This window comes from Hippopotamus amphibius, chromosome 3, assembly GCF_030028045.1.
Source record: "Hippopotamus amphibius kiboko isolate mHipAmp2 chromosome 3, mHipAmp2.hap2, whole genome shotgun sequence".
In the NCBI taxonomy this organism is placed as follows: Eukaryota; Metazoa; Chordata; class Mammalia; order Artiodactyla; family Hippopotamidae; genus Hippopotamus; species Hippopotamus amphibius.
The window spans coordinates 115,724,631-115,744,631 of record NC_080188.1 but is presented as its reverse complement, the minus strand read 5'-3'; the positions used below and the strand labels follow the sequence as shown (position 1 = coordinate 115,744,631).

At 55.5% G+C, this 20,001-nt stretch overlaps 2 protein-coding genes across 2 annotated transcripts; one reads left to right on the top strand and one right to left on the bottom strand.

Annotated features, from left to right (window-relative positions):
* Positions 1–5,139: 5,139 nt before the first annotated feature.
* PTGDR2 (prostaglandin D2 receptor 2) lies at positions 5,140–8,748 on the top strand. Its single transcript, XM_057729397.1, has 2 exons — positions 5,140–5,215; positions 7,448–8,748. Exon 2 carries the CDS (start codon positions 7,456–7,458, stop codon positions 8,668–8,670), a length of 1,215 nt encoding a protein of 404 aa, XP_057585380.1. The 5' UTR covers positions 5,140–5,215; positions 7,448–7,455; the 3' UTR covers positions 8,671–8,748.
* Positions 8,749–9,867: 1,119 nt separating this feature from the next.
* On the bottom strand, positions 9,868–18,590 carry CCDC86 (coiled-coil domain containing 86). The gene is made up of 4 exons (XM_057725521.1): positions 17,834–18,590; positions 12,918–13,047; positions 11,138–11,212; positions 9,868–10,952 (listed from the first exon to the last, which is right to left on the bottom strand). Exons 1-4 carry the CDS (start codon positions 18,568–18,570, stop codon positions 10,833–10,835), a joined length of 1,062 nt encoding a protein of 353 aa, XP_057581504.1. The 5' UTR covers positions 18,571–18,590; the 3' UTR covers positions 9,868–10,832.
* Between the last annotated feature and the right edge of the window lie 1,411 nt (positions 18,591–20,001).

Genomic DNA, 20,001 nt, shown 5'->3' with positions numbered 1-20,001 from the left:
GCAGCGCTACTTCTCCCGCAGGCAACAATGAACCTCGGAGAGTCCAGTCATCTTGGAAGTGCTGGGTTCTGGTGCTGGAGCACATGCTTTCTTCCATCCATCCATCCATCCATCCTTCCTCCCTCCCTCCCTCCCTTCCTTCCTTCCTTCCTTCCTTCCTTCCTTCCTTCCTTCTGTACCATGTGGTATGTGGGATCTTAGTTCCCTGACCAGGGACTGAACCCATGCCCCCTGCCATGGAAGCATGGAGTCCTAACCACTGGACCCTGGGAATTCCTGGAGCACCTGCTTCTGAGTTCCAGAGCTTCTGCTCACTGGCTGAACGGTCTTGGCTGGGCCACTCAACCTCCCTGTTTTCTCCTCTGGGAGTGAGTAGGATAACAGTCCCTTCCTCAAGGCTTGGAGGGTGCTCGTGAGAATTAAACTAATACCCAGTAAATAGAGCTGTTACTATATGAAATAGGTTGAGTGACGGCCCCTCAAAAGATGTCTGGGACTTCTCTGGTGGCTCAGTGGTTAAGAATCTGCCTGCCAATGCAGGGGACATGGGTTTGATCCCTGGTCCAGGAATATCCCACATGCCTTAGAGCAACAAAGCCTGAGAGCCACAGATACTGAGCCCATGAGCCACAACTACTGAAGCTCATGCGCCTAGAGCCACTGCTCCACAAGAGAAGCCACTGCAATGAGAAGCCCGCACATGGCAGTGAAGAGGAGCCCCCACTCGCCACAGCTAAAGAAAGCCCAAGTGCAGCAACGAAGACCCAACGTACCCAAACATTGAAAGAAAAAAAAAGATATATCCACAGCCTAACCCCTAGAAGCTGTGAATGTAAAGCTTATTTGGAGAAAGGGGCTTTACAGATATAATTGAGTTAAGGACCTCAAAATGAGATCCCGGATTATCTGGGTGCAGTGTATATGAAAGTGTGCACCTCAGATTGGGACTTGAACCCACATGCCAGGACTCAAACCTGGCCAAAACCCTGACTGGGACTTGAACCCATGTGGCAGGGATATGAACTCAGCCAAAACTCAGATTGGGACATGAACCCACGTGGCTGGGACTCAAACCCTGCCAAGACCCAAGCTCTTCCAACTGAGATCACACACCTGGTTTCAGGACTTAATGAAGCTCAGGTTCTTGATGTCTCATCACAGAAAGAATTCAGTGTGAGACAAAGTGATGGGTAAGAAGTTTATTTAGAGATTTATTTAGAGAGAAACACACTCCACAGACAGTGTGGGCCATCTCAGAAGGTGAGAAAGGCACCAGCGTATGGGGGTTGTCAGTTTTTGTAAGGGTGGGTAATTTCATAGGCTAATGAGAGGACGGAGTATTCCAGAATTGGGCCACCCCCCACTTTTTGACCCTTGTGGTCAGCCTCGAGCATGGTCATGGCGCCTGGAAGTTGACTTGTCTGCCATCTTGGACCCATTTGGTTCTAATCTTTATGTCATGTCCTCGGGCTGTGTTATTCTTTCAAATGTTGTGCCCTGCCCCCTGCCCTCCTGTTTCATATATATATAAAATATGCATATAAAATACATACACATGTATTTTTTGGTGATGATTAACTAGCACACAGGTTGGTCTGAGAAAAGTTATTAGGTAAGTTACTAGTCCCCAAGGTTGTACTCACCGCAGGTGAAAACAGAGTCCAGGAGAACTGCATCAGGCTACGAGTCACAGTGGATCCAGACGGGTCACCGTGAGGAACTGGGGGTCCTTTTTGGGCCTAATCTCCAACACTGGAGATTCATTCTGTTCATCAAACATTCATTGGGGCCCCTCCCACAGGTCAGGCCCTCAGCTTGGCTTTGGTGATGAGGAGATAAAATAGGAACTGTCTCTGTTCTCCAGTTACCCGTGGTGAGGGTGGGGAGCTTACCATGTGAAAGCTACCATGGAGGGCAAAAGTCCAGTATAGGAAGCCAGGCAGGGATGTGGGAGGTAGGGTCTGAAAGGCTCAGCAAAGCCTTGCTAGAGGAGATAACCTCTGACCAGGGTTTTGAAGAATGACTAGGACCTCACAAAGAGGCCAAGGGAGGAAATGGTATTCTAGAGCAGGGAGCAAACAGCACAAGCCAAGGCACAGAAACAGTCTGGTGTGTACAGGGTGTGGGGAGGTGGTGATAAACGCTGACTGATGATAGGATGTGATTAGGGAGCAGCTGAGATGAAGGAGGAGGCACAGGCAGGGCCAGATCACTGAGGGGCTTTCTGGCCATGTCAGGAACTAAGCCTCCATCTGTGGGTGACGGTGGCATTAGGGAGCTCCAACCTGGCCTCCCACAAGGTGTCACGTGGGGTCCTGCTTCTCTGCTGTGTGTGGCCAACTCCAGGGCCTCCTGAGTATGGGGGGCTGAAGGTTCCAAGGCAGGCCTCACCTGCTTCCTGTCGAGCATCTCACTTCCTGTTTGATTGACTGCTTTAAAGAGGCCAGAACGGAACACAAAGACCCGTTTCCTAAGGCAGGGCCAGAGGGCGAAGGCTGGGCTCCACCGCTGGGGGGTAGTCGGCCCATTCCCTCGACTGTTTGTTTAACACACTTGATGCCCTGAGCATCCTCTTGGGAGCCCAGAGACACTGATGATCTCAGACAGGGGTCCTGCAGGATGAGTAGGGGAGGGGATGAAGTAGCTGGGGACATGGGAAAGGGGACAGGGACTGGTGGCAGTGCGCTGGATCTCAAGAGGACTCGAAGGCTGCGTTAGGTGTCTGGACAGTTCCCACAGGCAGCAGAGCCCCCACAGAGCTCTGTTAGGCTCCGATCTGTTTCGTCCAGGGCAGTACCTGTGGTTGATGTGGAGACGGACCTGACTTTGGCTCTTTCAGGCTCTGACATCAAGTTGCACACCACGGAGAAGGCTGCGCTTCAGGGATGAGGGCCTGTGCTCCAAGGTGGCTGCATCTTTCTCCAGGCCCTGGAGGTCACTGGACAGCCTGCCCTCCCAGGGCTACCAGCTTCTGCTCCCTGCTTTGAGAGCACCAGACCCAAGGACCCCGAGTTCTCCATCCCAGTGGAACCAGCAGCATCCCCCGGGGAATTGATAGGAATGCAAGTGCCCAGGCTGCGCGCCTAGACACCTGCTGGATTGGACACTCTGGGGATGGGGACCCAGCAGTCTGGACTTAACAAGCCCTGCAGCAAGTTCTGATGCACATTCAAGGTGAGGCTCGCTGGTCTGTTCGCCGAGGTCCTGATCATGTCACTCTCCTCCGGACTCTGAGCGCCACGAGGGACCATCTGGCAGCCTGAGTGCTCTCCTGCCTGAAGCACTGGCTGACACTGCAAAGGCCTCCATGAGGCTCTCTGATTGCATCTTCTCCCGGAGGCTCCTGTCCTCTGCTTTCAGCCAGGGAGCTCCCCACCCCCCCGCCCCCCGCCCGCTCAGAGTCCCCACTGCTCACCAGTGTCTGGTGCTGAAACCCAATGCTCGAGATTCTTGACATCCAGGGAGGAGGCATATCCTCCCCACGCCCCTTCCCCTCCCCCAATTTCTTCCTGCCCAGACAGCCTCCATGTGGAGCCTGTGGGACTCACACTGGAGGCTGGTTTCCACCGTGGGAGCGCAACCGAGGGCCCCACAGGGAAAAACATCTCTGCCTCCTTGTTTAGAAGATGCCTTAAGGCGCTGCTCATCTGGAGTACTGTCTTTGTTTGTTTTAGTAACTTTTCCTAAATTGTCCTTGGGGATGGTTGGGAGAGGAGTCACCACAGTGATTACAGGATTGGAAATTAGGGTTGGGGGAAGGGTCAGAGGAGTGAGGGTTTCAGTCTGGAAAAGGGTTCAGCTGCAGAGGTGGGGGAAGGGTCAGCAGAGCAAGGGTTTCGGGTGAGAAGCACCTTCTTGGAAGACAGTGAGAAATAGTTTCCCCATCACATTCTTCACTCAGAATCTCTCAGCAAATTTATCACGCGCCAGGCCCTATATTAAGTCTGTACCAAAATGGAGGAGCTTGGTAGAGTCAATCGTATGGGGGGTTGCCCTGGCCCTGATTTGGGGGTACTGAGTTCTTAACATGTTTTGAGTATTTCCTGGATGCTGGGATGCTGAGGTTGGAAGAAAGGTCCCTGACCCCAGGAAGCTTGGTCAGCCAACGAGAGTGAAGACTCAGGGAACAGTTCAATGCAAATGTATACAGTTTAATCATCTCATGCATGGGCTCTGAGCTCAGCCCTTTTTTTAAATTTATCTATCTATCTATCTATCATCTATCTATCTATCTATCTATCTATCTATCTATCTATCTATCTATCTATCATCTATCTATCATTCTTGGCTGCACCACATGGCTTGTGGGATTTTTAGCTCCCCGACCAGGGATGGAACCCGGGCCCTCAGCAGTGAGAGCACAGAGTCCTAACCACTGGACCACCAGGGAATTCCCAGCTCATTTTAAATAAAAGCTGTATTGCCTTTGCCCTACAGCCTATACCCATTTTTCCCCCAGAGAGAAGAAACCTGATTTTTATGGGCCCCTACTGTGTCCTGAGTGTTTTGTAAATGAAGGCACCTCGCTCAGCCTGGGAGGTGACACTGTTCCTCTGGTCACAGACGGTCAAGTGGTGGCAAGGGGAAGTGGCTCACCTCCCAGCTGGGGCTGCAGGCAGCATGAAGAGCCAGGTCCGTGTTCTCACCATGGCCCCACCCTGCCTTCCTGGCCATAGAGCCCTCAGGGCCCCCCATGCTGCCTAGGCACATAGGAGGAGCCTCACTGGTTTTTTTCCTGAGGATGATGGGGCCAGGAGAGAGCAGTCCAGGACAGCGGACAGACGGACAGGACACCCTTCGCCTCATGCACTTCCCCTACACACCTGTCACTCTCAAAAGCACCCCCCCATGCACACTCAGGCTCACACTTTCTGGCTCACAACTATGTCCCCATGTGCACTTGCACTTAACCCTGGGCTTCTGCAAAATCTCCTTCGTAAAGGAAGACAGGATGAGCTGGGCTGCCGGCAGTTATGTCCAGTACCTATCAATGAAGATGAATGTTACTTGAACACCAGTGTGACAACTCACTCTCTAGCTGTCCCCGCCTCCCCCCACCCCACCCCTAAATACACACACACATGCTGGGGCTGACCCAGCTATTTCCTCCCTCAGCCTCCTTCCCCTGCCTCTGCCTGCCCGCTGCCTCCTGTCTAGCTGCCGCCAGAAGCTGACTGCCTCCGGCGCTGGAGTCCTGTGCTCCCTCTGTGCCCAGGTAAGGGGACAGTGGCCCAGGGGCTGGGCAGCCTCAGTGCCCTCTCTGGACCCGAGAGACAAGGCAGATTTATCAGGGGAGAGGGCTGTTACCAGCTAGGATGCCAGAGGGTTGGGTTTACCAAAGACTGGAGGGGACTTGCTGCTCCAAGGAGGGAAGGACTATATTTTCTTAGGGAATAGCTAGATGCCAGGCACAGTCGTAGACCATTAAAGCTTCTCTTTCCAGACTCAGGAGCAATCTGGGTGGGAGGGTTACATAAGCAGTCTTAAGGTAACTGACCCAAGTTCACCCAGCCAAGAAATTGAGGAGCTGGGATTCAAAGCCAGGGCTCTGACACCAAAAAGCTGATGTTCTCTGCACCCCAGCCCTCGGTCAAAACAGGACCCTCGCTGCTGGGTTCCCTGAGAATCCTGGGAGGCTGAGGGCTAGAACGCCATCAACTAGAAGGCCCATTCTGGATTGGTCCCCAGGGCAGAGTAGGATGTGCTCTCTGACCATCCCCATGGGACTTAGGTGGGGCTAAAGGGAATGTTTCAGCACAGAGAGGGGATGGCAGTGTGCTTACTGGGAGTCGAGTGCCCTCCCACCCGCTGCAGCTGAGGGCCTCTGGACAAATTGCTGTGCTATCCTCAACCTTTCCTCTTCTCAAAAAACGGGGTCTCACAGGGTCATTGTGAATGTAATTGCTGTACAAACTCTAGAGGTTGGGAAATGCAAGCATTTTCAGGGAGCGTGGGGACAACAGCTCCCCTCCCCGCTACCTGCAGGTCCCCAACTCTGAGTGGCTCACCTGCCAAGGAAATTCTAGTTTGATGTTCTGCACCCTCACCCCACGAAGAACCATGGTCCCGAAAGGGGTGTGGATTTTCTCAACCTGGCCAACAGTGTCTCCCATGGAAAGAGGAATACTGAAGGCCATCTGCCCCTCCCTCCCCCACTTTCCTTCTCTTCTTCCTCCATCATCTGCTTAGAGCAGAGGCAGAGGACAGAGAACAGGCTGAGTGCTAAACTGTCGCTCCTCTACATGCCTGTGTTGCTCAGGAAGCTTTGGGCAAGTGATTTAAACACTTGAGTCTCAGTTTCCTCATCTGCAAAACGGGATGGAGAGAAGTACCAGTACTTTTCTTCTAGAGCTGTGAACAAGAGAGCATCTAGGTAAAGGACCTACCGCAGTCCCTGGCATGTCATGGGAGGCCCAGGACAATCTGAATTCCCAAACCCTCCTACCCTTCCGTCCTCGCCTCCTGCAGGCAGCCTCCCACCCTGACCTCCTCTGCCCTCACTGATCTCCACTGGCTCCACATCAGATGGTCTCGTGTTCTTGATGAGGCTGTGGGTCTGCACATCTGGCCAGACCCTGGCTTTTCCAGCACTTAACTGAGTAGTTGCTCAATAAATAGCTGTTGAATGAGTATGTGAGTGAGAGAATAAATGAATACACAGGGCTGGGTTTCTTGGGGCTGGCAGAGCCCCTGTGGCTGCCCCTGGGCAAGGGAGAGGTCTTTTGGCCCTCCTGGGCCTCCAGAGCCCAAATCTGGTAGTTCCTCCTGCCTAGCTCTCTCCCGGCTCTTATCTTATTTCCTCTTCAACTATTAAAGCAGAGGCTGTCTCCACTGTTTGCAGTCAACACACCCAACCAGCCACCACTGTGGGAGCCAAGGGCCTATCTGCAGAGAGGTAAGGTCAGGGGTGGGTGGGTGGGGCATCCTTAAAGGCACAGACTCCTCCTTCCATTCCCATTCCGCAGCCCAGCTGAATCCTCCTGCCTTTTAGGGGGGCCTCACTCCCACTCCAGTGCTCTGGGGATTGAGAAAAGGAGTCCTTCATGGCTTGACCTGGGGTCCTATTTCTCCAAGTGATCTTAAGCCATCTGCTTGATATCATAACGTCACTGATGTAGTGCTTACTGCATGCTTACTCTTGCTTAAAATGCTTTTATGCACTAATTCACTTAAGTCTCCCAACAACCCTATGACCTAGATCCTATGACTGCCATCTGTGTTACAGAGGAGGAAACAGGCTCAGGAAGGTTAAGTGGCTTGCCCAAGGTTGCACAGTGAGCAGGCGGTGGGGCTGGGATGTTATCCCCCCACCTTACTGCCCTTGCGCACCTTCACGGATCCCCAGGGGCCTCACCTATAACAGTCACGGGTCACAGTCCCATCTCCTGGCCAGGGTCCCCTGTTACCCGGCACTGCCTGGCACAGCGCCTCTTCCTCTCTGCCGCAGAGCCCACCATGTCGGCCAATGTCACGATGAAGCCCCTCTGTCCCATCCTGGAGCAGATGAGCCGCCTTCAAAGCCACAGCAACTCCAGCATCCGCTACATAGACCACGCCTCGGTGCTGCTGCACGGGCTGGCCTCGCTGCTGGGCCTGGTGGAGAATGGACTCATCCTCTTCGTGGTGGGCTGCCGCATGCGCCAGACCGTGGTCACCACCTGGGTGCTGCACCTGGCGCTGTCCGACCTGTTGGCCACCGCCACCCTGCCCTTCTTCACCTACTTCCTGGCTGTGGGGCACTCCTGGGAGCTGGGCACCACCTTCTGCAAGCTGCACTCCTCCATCTTCTTCCTCAACATGTTCGCCAGCGGCTTTCTGCTCAGCGCCATCAGCCTGGACCGCTGCCTGCAGGTGGTGCGGCCCGTGTGGGCGCAGAACCACCGCACGGTGGCCGCGGCGCATAAGGTCTGCCTGGCGCTCTGGGCCCTGGCCGTGCTCAACACCGTGCCCTACTTCGTGTTCCGGGACACCATCCCGCGGCTGGACGGGCGCATCATGTGCTACTACAACGTGCTGCTCCTGAACCCGGGGCCCGATCGCAACGCCACGTGCAACTCGCGCCAGACGGCCCTGGCCGTCAGCAAGTTCCTGCTGGCCTTCGCGGTGCCACTGACCATCATCGCCTCGAGCCACGCGGCCGTGAGCGCGCACCTGCGCCACCGCGGCCGCCGGCGGTCCGGCCGCTTCGTGCGCCTGGTGGCAGCGGTGGTGGCTGCCTTCGCGCTCTGCTGGGGGCCCTACCACGTGTTTAGCGTGCTGGAGGCGCGGGCGCACGCGGACCCCGCGCTGCGGCCGCTCGTGTGGCGCGGGCTGCCCTTCGTCACCAGCCTGGCCTTCATCAACAGTGTGGTCAACCCGCTGATCTACGTGCTCACCTGCCCCGACGTGCTGCGCAAGCTGCGGCGCTCGCTGCGGAGCGTGCTGGAGAGCGTGCTGGTGGACGACAGCGAGCTGGGCGGCGCGGGCAGCAGCCGCCGCCGCCGCGCCTCCTCCACCAACACCTCGGCCTCCTCCTTCTCGCTGGGCGGCCGCCGCCTGCAGCCGCTTGGATCCGCGCGTCTGCTCGGCTGGCTGCGGGGCGGCCGCGCGGCGCCCCAGCAGAGGGACCGGGCCCAATCCCAAGGCGAGCGGGGCCCCCTGAACCGGGCGCTGAGCAGTACCTCGGGGTAGGAGGCGCGGGCCCGGAGTCGCCCGGCTTGGACCATTCTCCCCTGAAGGCAAGGGCAGGGAGCGATAGGGCGCAGCAGCTTCCCGAGGGCCCCGATGTTAAAATGTAGATGTTCGGGCTCTTAGTGGAAGGCTAAGGAATGTTAGGCTAAGGTATGTTAAAGCGCCCCCACGTGACTCTGAATCCTTTCCAGAAACGCAGTAAATTAAAGCAGTGCTTCTCAAACTTCATTGTACGGGAGTCACCCAGGGATGCTGTACGATTGAACGGGCCGCCGGGTGGGTGTGTTGAGTTCTGTGTTTCTAAGAAGCTCCCAAGAGGCGACGAGACCACACTCGAAGTAAAGCACGGTTAAAACCCTAAGAAGTCTCAAACTAGGGTATTGGACTCCCCAAGGTACACAGGAGGCATCTCCCTGGAGATGGTGGGTGGGGTGGATTTTCACATTAAACTAGTGATGTAGTTTTGGAGTAGAAAGTGAGAGAGGAAGAGTTTGCGAAGCACTGTTCCAGTCTAACCTTTTCACTTTGGTCATTTAGTTGCCCTTTACTGAACTAAATGCTTTCTCCCACAATCTTGAGGGGCAGGTTCCATAAGCCTCACTTTTTACCATGAGCAAATTGAGGTGCAGGGAGGTTAAGTAACCTGCCCAATCTACAGGGTCTGCATTCTAACCATCAGGCATTACTTGTTCAATTAGTGTTTAGTATGTGAAAGCGCACCCCACACCCACCCTCGATCCTTCAGAGAGTAGCTGTGTGGGAGCCCCCGTCTCTACCTGTCCTGCCCAGCATGGCCTGAAATGGAAAAAGCAAGGGGTCAAATGTTTGGGAAACCTGGGCTAATCGAAGTGCAATGGGCACCTTTACTGAAGGTCTTTAGTGTTTGAATGTGCCTGGCAAACTCCCAGACCACAGCTTGCGACATTTCCTATCTCATCTAATATGCGTGCCGGCCTACAGTTCCCTGGGATGCCCTCTGGGCAGTGCTGGTAACCCCTAGATCTGTGCAGCACCCACCTCCCTCCCTGCAGCACAGGGGCTGCAGCTCTGACCCCCAATTTGTAAGTGTGAGGGCTAACTTAGCATTGCACCTCCACCGTACCACGTCCGTTTAGCTTGGCATCCCAGGGCCTGGTGCAGAGTTGCTACAGTACACTTTAGGTGGATAGGATGTCAGTGGAAGAGCTGGGGGAGAAACTCTCCTGGGATCTTGGTCCAGTGTTCCCTGTATCACCACCCGCAGCCAGGCGCCCAGTGTTTAATCTTAATGCCAGGTAGGGCCTGGCCCAGAGCAAAAGCTCAGCAAATGGAAGTCAATGAACAGCTGACTGAATGGACATCCCATCTTGACCTCGTCCATGTTCCCTGCTACCTGCTCCCCTGCTTCACCCAGCACTTGGCGCCATCTGACACACAATACATTTTACTTGTTTATTATGTTTTCTCCATTAGGATGAAAGATCCTTGAGGGCAGGGACTTTTGTCTGTATTCCCCAGTACCTAGAATTGTGCCTGCATAGAGCAGGTATTCAATAAATATTTCTGCTGTAGACTGGATGGCATGAGTCGATCAGATCTCTGGGGCTTCTGCAGAGTCTGGTACAGGAAAAGGGGAGCTGGAGAGACCCTGCTCCCTGTAACCTCCCCATTTTAACCTTAAATCTTGAAAAGTGGGGCGGAGCTGGATTCAGTCTGCTGGGTGACAGGGTCAGTGAGTTGCAGAGGGACCCAAAGCAGCCTTTGGGGAGGTATGGAGGGCGGGTGGATTCCTGACTTCTGGCCTCCTGGTCTGGGTTAGACCCAGGACTCTGAGACAGAACATACACATTTGGGGGAGTCACCCTCCAGTCACTAGCTCCCTGAGGAAGCAGAAATTACTCTTCTTGGCTTGGAGGCACTTGGAGAGGAGCGGGGGAGGGAGGAGCAGTGAAATGACCCTCTTCCCTCCTCCAGCCTCTGCCAGGTCCCAGGCTCCCTTTGGGGCCCTGTGCCACAAAGACCAGCCCGTGAGCCCTTTGGAAGGCTCAGAGCCCCGTCTTGGGTGGAGCCCGTTTTGGAGCCGCAGAGTTGGAGGGCCGGGTCAGCAGAGGCATGTGGCCAGTGGCCTGAGGGCTGCCGTGTGACCCGGTGGTTGGCCACGAAAGGCCTCAGCTGTCCCGAGCTCAGATCTTGGCTGTCGGCCGCTGTGGCGGCTGCTTCTGCAGCTGGGCCAGCGTGTCCCGCTTCTCAATGGAGCGCAGCTGCTTCTTCTTCGCCCGCTTGAGCTTGGCCGGGTTTCGGATCTGAGGGAGGTTGAGGGGGAGTTAGAGTGGCTGGAGTCTCCGCCTTGTTCCCCAGGGAAAGGGAGGCCACTGTGGGGGCCTGGGGTCGTGGCACGCGTTGGGGCCGTGACGCAGGGGTGCCAGGGTGTCTGGAACAGGACATCCAGCCTGACGGTGGTCCATCCTCCAAGCAGGGCAACACTCACCACTTGGACGATCTCTGCCTTCCGCTCGTTCTCCAGGCGGCGTTTCAGGTTCTCCGCGCGGCGCTGCTTCTTCTCCTGGACACGCAGGGAAAGGGGATTGGGTCTGGGAGCCGAGGTGGCCCTGGTCTTCCAGGCAGTGAGAGCTGACAGAATTCCCAGGGAGGAGGGCAAAAGGCCCCCTTCTCCTAGCTCCAGGTTGTTCCTGGTGCTGTAGGGGTGGAGGGCCAGCAAGGAACCATCCCTGTGCCCCCAGGACCAGCACGCAGAGGCCCACTGCAGTGGGAAGTTCGTGACTCCACCTGAGAAGGTGGGCACTGGTCAGGACTGGAGTGAAGGGTGGTGGGGCGGGGCGAGGTAAGACACGGGTGGTGCCCCATCTGGAAACGCAGGCCCACGCGGATAGCGGTCCCTCACACCGTGCCTCTCCTCGACTGCCAGGGGAGGAGGGGTGGCTGGCGCTTTCCCTCACTCCCACCCTCTCAGAATCCCCGCTCTCCCCCTGAAGCCCACGAGGCCCTAGAGTGCAAGGGTCGGGGTGAGGGCCGGGAAGGGCCGAGGCTGCAGAGAAGAGGCTCTGGGGCTATCTGGTCCCAGGGTGAATCCCGACTCTGCTGCTTCCTACACGTGTGACCTCGGCCAAGTGGTTTAAGCTCCGTGCCTCAACCCCTCACCTGTAAAGCGAAGATGATTACGTAAGATTGATACCAGCCCACTGGGAACAGTTAGAGGGTAAATCTAGACGGAGTCTTCCTTGGGAATGGCTACGCGGACTGCTGTCCCTGGTGTGGCCAGGGTAGGGATGGTGGGCACAAGGCCGGGTGTGATCTGGGGCCTAAGTTTTGGTAACTCAGGGTAGAAGGGGTGGCTTGGGCCTGTGCGGAGAAAGGAGAAGTGACACTTGAGTTCCTGGAGGCAGGGGACAGTCTGGGCTGGGGGCGGGGCAGGGCCACCTCTGAAGGAGATGGTGACAAGATTCTGGCTTGCCCAAGAGGGAGCCAGGGCCGCACAGGAAGCGAGATAAGGCCTCAGCACACGGCGGCAGGCACACCGTCTGCAGGGCCTCAGCCATAGGCCGCGCTGGGGCAACTCAAAGCAGGGGACAGATGCCCAAGTGAGTGGCCTGCCCCCTCCCCGCACGGCCAGTCAGGGACTGCAGGCTGAGGGCGAGGTGTCTGACTCCTCCGGCGCCCCTGGGACCTCTCAGGCGAGTGACCTCCCACTGAGAAGTCCCCTCCTGGTGGACCACCGCCACCACCTCCCTCTCCGCCTGCTGGGGTTTCCTGGAGACCAAAGAGGCTGGGCGTGAACCTCTAAGCAGCCCCGGGATGAGCGAGAGGGAGCGAGCTGGAGGGACGTGCAGGCCGCCCACTTTGCTGATGTGTGACAGCTGGTCTCGGAGAACGCCTGGAGCAACACCCAGGATGAGGCCCCCCATCTGTAAGCCTTTCCAGCCCGAGCGAGTCCCAGGCCAGGGACCCCCGAGCCCATCTCACTGAATGCTCCTATCACCAGTGAGGGCCACGGGGGCTTCATCCTGGGCTTCCCCCCCATTCTTGGGCCTCTTATAAGCCCTCTGGCTAAATGGGATGTTCCACGTGGCTTCCCCACCCTGGTGTCCTCTACTGTGCTTCTGCTTCTGGCCAGGTTCCCTGTGTCCCTGAGGCCCCCAGGCTGGAGAATGGCTCTTGACCAAGACCACGCCCCACCCCCAACCCCGGCCTGTTACAGCTGACACCGGCTCAGCCCTCGGACTCCAGCCCCTGCCTGGCAGGCCCCTCACCTGCCGGCGCCGCTCCTTCTCCTCCTCCAGGTGCCGGGCAAACTCCTTGGCCAGCTTCCTCTCCTGCCGGTCCTTCATCTTCCGCTGCCAGGATGTGCGCAGGGGCTTGTCCTGAACCATCTGGGAGAACCTGGATGGAGGAGAGCAGGCGCTTGTGGAATCTGTGGGATTCCCGTGTCCTCCCTCGTCTCAGCTCTGGGCCTTCTTCCCTGGAACCTGGTCAGAATCACCTCCCCACCTGCCCACTTGCTGGGCAGTCGACACTCCGGGTCTGCAGAAACTCAGGGCAGACAAGGGCCCTGATCATACCCGCTGCCATTTCTTAAGCCCTAGTTATATGCTGAGGTTGGTCCTCTTGTTCGCTCCATTTTACAGAGGAGCAACCCAAGGCTCAGAGAAGTTAAATAATTGCCCAAGGTCATCTTGCTCCTGAGGAGCAGTCTGTGACCAGAATCCAGGCCACACGGCCTCCGCCACCAAGCTCTGCTACTTTGGCCAAGTGCAGAGGGCCTGGGCATGGATGCCTCTGGAGAGGGGGTTCACTCCCTACCAGGGCGCCTGTTTCATTGCAGAATAGTGCAAATGGTCCCAGTCCCCTGCAGTGATTCAGAACTTCTCTCCCCAGCAGGGAAATGTGAAAATGGAGTGGGCGCTAGGGAACACTGGGGAAATCCTGATTTTCTAAAGAGTGATAGTGACACAGTCACAGGAGAAGCGAGGTTACCTCTGTAAGGAGGCGTACCACCAGGATCTGGGGGTCGGATTACATTATCTAGGACGTGCTGTAAAATATTCCAGGAAGAAGGAAAAAACATTGAGGAGCAGGAGGAAACTGGACCAGGAAAATGCTTAGGGCTGCTGAGACTAGTGATGAGGGCCTGGGGGGTTCATGCAATCGTGCTCCCCCCTCCCCTTTTCTGTAAGCCTCCTCCTTGAACGATTTGAAGCCTGTTTGGGTGTCCCACTGGCCTTCTTTCCTCCTCAGCAGATCCTTTCATAGTGGCCTTCTCACCTCCCTCAATCATTTCCTGACTTTCAAAAGAGCTCCTGTTTATCCATGTCCACTTATCACGCCCCAAGTGGTAACGCGGGCCGGGCTCTGAAGGCTGCAGTGGGCACCGGGCAGAGCCCACCTCACCGCTGGGGAAGGCTCAATCCTGCTCTTCTGCTTCATCTTTCCTGCTTCTTGTTCCACAGGAGTCTGGCACATACAGCCTGGACCCTGACCCCAGGCCTGTCCATCCTCAGCCTGGTTCTGCCCCCTCCCCAGTTCTGCCTGCCTGACCCCAGTACCCATTATTGTTCCTTCCACCCCCACCCCCTGCCCCCAAAGGCCTGCTGCATAGAGTCCCTCCCGCCCCTAAAGCTGGGCATCTCAGACTGGGGTAAGAGAACCCTGAAGGGATGAGGCAGTGGGGACCTGGACGCACAGAGCCATAGGCAGGACACGGTGCTGCATCTTGCTAGAGCAGCACTGTCCGGCAGGATTTTCTGTAATGGTGGAAATGCCCTTTATCTACGCTGTCCAATAAGGTAGCCTTGAGTCATACTGGCTGTTGAGAATTTGAAAAGTGGTTGATGACCGAGGAACTGAATTTTTAACTTTAATTTTCTTTTTTTCCTGGCTGCACCGCGAGGCATGGGGGATCTCCCCGGCCAGGGCTCGTACCCACATCCCTGCAGTGGAAGTGCGGAGTCTTAACCATTGGACTGCCAGGGAAGCCCCTATAATTTAAAACTATTTAAATTTAAATAGCCACAGCGGCTGGTGGCTAAGGTATTGACTGGGGACAGTGCAGTTTCAGAGCACTGGTTTTACCTGGCGGTTGAAGGAAGGCAGGCCTGGTTCCAAGGCCTGAATCCAGCACTTACTACCCATGTGACCTTGAGCAAGGCAGCCTCTCTGGGTCTATGCTACGTGGAGAAAAGAACCGTTCCCATCGCAAAGGGTGGTGGGAGGATTAATGGCTCGCAGCCTGAGAAGCACTTAGCACAGTGCTCTGCATATAGTGGGTGCCCTGCAAATCCACCCTTCAGAGAAGGGAGAGGGCGCACCCAGGCAGGACTGGGCAGAGGGTGGCATCAGGCCTGGGCATGAAAGGTGGGCCTTCCCAGCCTCGGCTGCCTCCACCTGCATCTCCCCTTTGCTGGGACACCTCCTGTAGCAGGTGCTGCCCCCGCTGTCTCCGGGCTCACTCACCCACCGCTGAAGCTGCTTCCCTCAAAGATCCCAAACACCCACTCAACAGCCCCTCTGGCCCTTATCCGCAGGCTTCTGAAGGTGCTTTAGTTCTAGTGCAGCTGTTTCCTTACTGGTCTCTCTGCTCTCCTCACTGCCCTCCTAACGGTCTGTGCTCCACAGCCAGACCAGTCCTTGCAGAGGTCAGGTCGTATCACTCTTTTGCTCAACACCTCCCGTGGATCTCACACTCACTCAGGTCCCCTGCAAGGGCCCACTTGACCTGGCCCCGTGACCCCTCTGACCTCACTCACTTCTTACCGCTTCCCATGTACCCAGTGATGAGGCCTCTGGAGTATTTCTCAAACACAGGAGCACACTCCTGGCTCTGGACTTTCTGTGCCCCTTGCCTGGAGACTCTTTCCCGATATGTTCATTCAGGCCTCTGCTCACATCCCTGTGGCAGTGAAGTCATCTCTGATCACTGTGATGACACCCTTGCACCCCCTGCTCTTTTGTTTTCCTGTATTGCCCTCATTACTGACATACATATATTACATGTTGGCTACCCATTTCTCACAACTAGAATGTTTTGTTTACAGCCATGTTTACCCCCTGATCGTAGCTCAATGCAATATAAATTGGTTGAATGAATGAACTACCTTCTGTTCTCGTTCATCTACTTGTTCAGCTCAGTGCCAACCATGTGCTGGGCTTTGGGGGGAATCTAGCCATTTTAGGTACATCCCCACTCTCCTGGAGCCTCTGGTCTAGAGAGGAAGCTGGCAGCCGACAAGAATCACACAAGTAAATATGCATTTGTGCAAATGGGGGGTTACAAAAGAGAAGTGCAAGGCACAATGACAATACACAGCTTGAGGACTCAACCCTGGTTGGGATGGACAAAGAGGGTTTTCCCAGGGGGTGAGCCCTGAGAGATGAGCAGGGACTGGCCAGGAGGAGAGCCTTTCAACAGAAGGAACAGCATGTGCAAAGGCCCTGAGCTGGGAGGGAGCATCACCTATAGTGGGCACACGGAGGGGAGGTCAGTGTGGGAGACGCTTAGTGATGGCACAGGATGGCAGAGGGGAAGAAGTCGAGCTCAGCTCCAAGCAAACAACAGCAAGTCGGGAAGGGTTTCAGCTTGGGTAGGAAGCTGGGACAAAATACCCTCTTTCTCTTACTTCTTGGTACCCTCTGCTGACCCTCTCTTCTCCTGGCCTGTGCATGGGCACAGCCCCCTCTTGCTCAGCCCGCTCATTTCCCCACCACCTTCCAAGCACCAGGACCCCAGGCTCCCACACTCAACTTGCTCATCACCCTCTTCCCACTGGAACCAACCTCTTCATCTGGTCCCGCATGGCCATCAGTGGCCCCACCATTCTCTGGGACCTGCTGGGACCAAGGTGGAGGGGTAGTGCTACCACCCACTTTTCCAAGTGCAATAGTCACTCCATCTTCAAAGTCTCTGATTGGTGACTTGTAGGAAATCACTCCCTAAGTTTCAGTTTCTTCTCTGTTTAATGGGGGAGAAGAATAATACCCACTGCCTTGGGATTTAGCGGTTCAGCAATATGACATCTGAAAAGGCCTAGCACAAAGCTTGACACACAGTCAACCCTTAGTAAATGTCCACTTCTTCCTTAAAATCGCTGCCTTCCCCTATCCTATGGTCCCTCACAGTCATGAATTCCTGCCTGCCCAGTGGTTCCCAGGAGCTAAAACATGAACAGGACTCCACCTCTCCTTCCTGGCAGCCTAAACATTTCCTTCTTCAGTCGAACCTCTTCGTTCTTTCACTCAACAAGCATTTAATTGAGCACTTACTGCCTGCGGCACAGAAAGACAAGACCTCACGCCTACCCTTTAGAAGGGATAGTTAGGGAGTTTGGGATTGACATGTACACGCTGCCATATTTAAAACAGAGAACCAACAAGGACCTATTGCACAGCACAGGGAACTCTGCTCAATAGTATGGAATAATCGAAATGAGAAAAGAATTTGAAAAAGAAGAGATACACATATGCGTATCACTGAATCACTTTGCTGTATACCTGAAACACAACATTGTTAATCAACTATACAACATTGTTAATCAACTATATAAAAGAAAAAGTCTGCAATTCAATGCAAGGCGGTTCTACAGAGCTCAGGTAAAGGGCTTTGGGAAAGGGCTTTCACGTGCACTTTGGAATCAGATCTGTGTTCAGGTCCTGCCTCTACCACTCATTTAGTCTCCCTGAGCCTCGATGTCCTCATATGTAAAATGAGGATAATCGTAACGCCTGCTGCTTCCTGGAGCTGATGGGCAGATTAAATGCCAAGATGCACGCTGGTCCCTGTTTGAAACGCCAATCTGCACTAGAGTGCTTAGCAGCGTCCTATATACTCGCGCTTGGTAGTAAAGTTTATCAGAAAGGCAAATAACTGTAACAGATAACGGTGGATGAAGACCTCATTGCTGGTTTTCTTGCTTCTGCCCCCTTACTAGAGAGGGCAGGGACAAGGATAAATGCTTGTTGAATGAACACACAGATGAGGTGCTATCGAGGGGTCCTTTGAGGGCACCCCTCCCTGAGATTCCAGTGCCTTTTACCACATTCTGGTTATAATTACCTGTTTGTGTGACTCCCCCACTGATGTGAGCTCTCTCCAACCCACGGGCTATCTCCAGGCTGCGCCCAGGCTCAGGCACCACAAAGAACCCCATCCCTGCCCAGCCGTCCCCCACTTCACCTCTTCTTTGAGCGGTCCTTCCACACTCGCCCAGACTTGGGCCTCCCCTTCGGGATTATAGGAACCTCCTCCTTCTTCGGTTTCTTGGACATTGGGGCCTGGGCTGAAGAACCTTCTCGCTTCTTTGGCCCGAGGCCGTCTCTCTCCGGCTCTCCGACCGGCGGTGGCTTGCTCGGCTCATGGTGATCTTGTGGGGAGCTGGGCGACTGGGGTGTCAGCTCCTGTAGTGCCTGCGAGGGCTCGGGACCCGGCGCTTGCCGACCCGGGTAAGGCTCTAGTGACCCTGGGCCCGGCTGCAACTGATGTCGGGGGGACCCGGGGGTCGGCTCCTCCTTACTCTTAAGCAACTCCGAGTCCGCTTCTTCTTGGTCCTGGGAAAACTTTGGTGATACCCCACTTGGCTTTGGCTGAAGTCGGGGGGATTCAGGACTCGATTCCGGCTGTCTTTGGGGAGACTCCAGGCCTGGATCTTGCTGATGCTGGCGGGACCCTGGGCCCGGCTCTGCATGCTTTTGGGGGGGCCCCAAGCTTCCCTCCTCCCGTTGACTGGGTGATCCCGGGCTTGTCTCCGGCTGATGTCTGGGAGACCCTGGGCCGAGTGGCCGCACACTCGTTTCTTCTGGGTTCGACTCGAACTCCACAAGGGCCCGTCTCGCCCGCGAAACTGAGGTGGGGTTCTCAGGGGATTCAGGCTTTAGGCCTTCCAGCCGCCGGCTGCGTCTCAGCGGCGTATCCATAGCCGGCGAGAGTGTCTAAATCCGAGCCCACGTGCAGTCTCTGGGACTACCGGCGCCGTCCTATGACGTCAGAACCCGCCACGTCTGTGCCTGGCAGTAGGGGCTGTTGCCTGGGAGGCCATGTTGGTGATGGGCGAAAAGGCGTGGGGCGGAGTCCGGGGAAAGAGGGCCCCTGTTGACTTGGCGCATACGCGAAGCGCTTCGGCGCATTTGCCGGAGATTGATGAGTCACAGCTTGAGATGAGGGTCTGCCTCTTCTGCCAACTCCGTCTCCCGGGGGGCGGGGGAGGGTGCAGGCGGAAAAAGGTAGAGGGGGTCCCATTTTCGCGAGAGAAGAGGATTGGAAAAAGATCCACGGAGCCTGTAGGCAAGAGTGGATGGAAACTTTACTGCTCAGTCCTGCGCAATTGCGCAGGGGTCCTACCCTCTTTGGGACTCAATTTTCTCATTTGGTGCTTTTGCACTAGTTTAGTGTATATAAAATGAGCCTGTCGGAGTACTCCTAACCGCCAGAGTGAATGGTACCTGGCGGATCTTGGAGGTGCGAAACTTAAGTCCTGCACTGTGTGTGAAATGTAATTCTTAGGACTTCCCTGTTGGTCCAGTGATTGAGTCTGCGCTTCCACGGCAAGGGGCGCGGGTTCAGTCCCTGGTTGGGGAACTAAGAATCGCATGACTCACAGCGTGGGGAAAAAAAAATTGTATTCCTTGCTTTCTCTTCTCACATTTTGTGCTCAAGCATAAAATCTACAGCTCTGCCTTTGCAACATTTTCACTTTACACGTAATGTTGAGTTAAAGTATGGGTAAGACGCACCGCCTTTGTCCTGTGGCACACCTGGGCCCTCAGCCACGCTTGCACATCCTCTCAGTTCTAGAAACTGAGGATCATCTCTGAGCTTTCAGCCAAGACAGTGGTCCTCGCCCCAGTGTGACCTGTCTCCTGTCCTTTGCGTGAGACTCAGGCAGGGGCTTTGAGTCACATTAGGCAGCTTTCTTAGGGAGAACATCTTGGAAACTGACCAACTGCATCCCAGCTCTTCTTTAGTGTATTCTTGGGACTGCCTGGGGATGGCCCTCAGGCATCCTAGGGTCATGGTTCTGCTGTCCCAGCAGCTTCTTTTAGAAACCATTGTTTCTCCAGCTGAGGGGTTATGAGTGGGCCTGGGGAGTTGTCCAGAGGTGCTCAGAGACCTCCAGTGACTTCCGTGCTGAGCACAGCCCCCACCTGCTGAGTCACCGCCAACACAACACTGGAGGAGGAGTGAGAGTATCAGATGGGGCCCAGGGTGTCTTGACTGCTGATCAAGAGGAGGTGAGGAGGAGGAAAACCCAGGCACATTTCCTGGAGGATGGAAAAGTGGATTGAGGATCCCAGGGGACGTCTTACCTCTTGGCTGGTGCCACTCAGGATCCAAAATGCATCCGGATG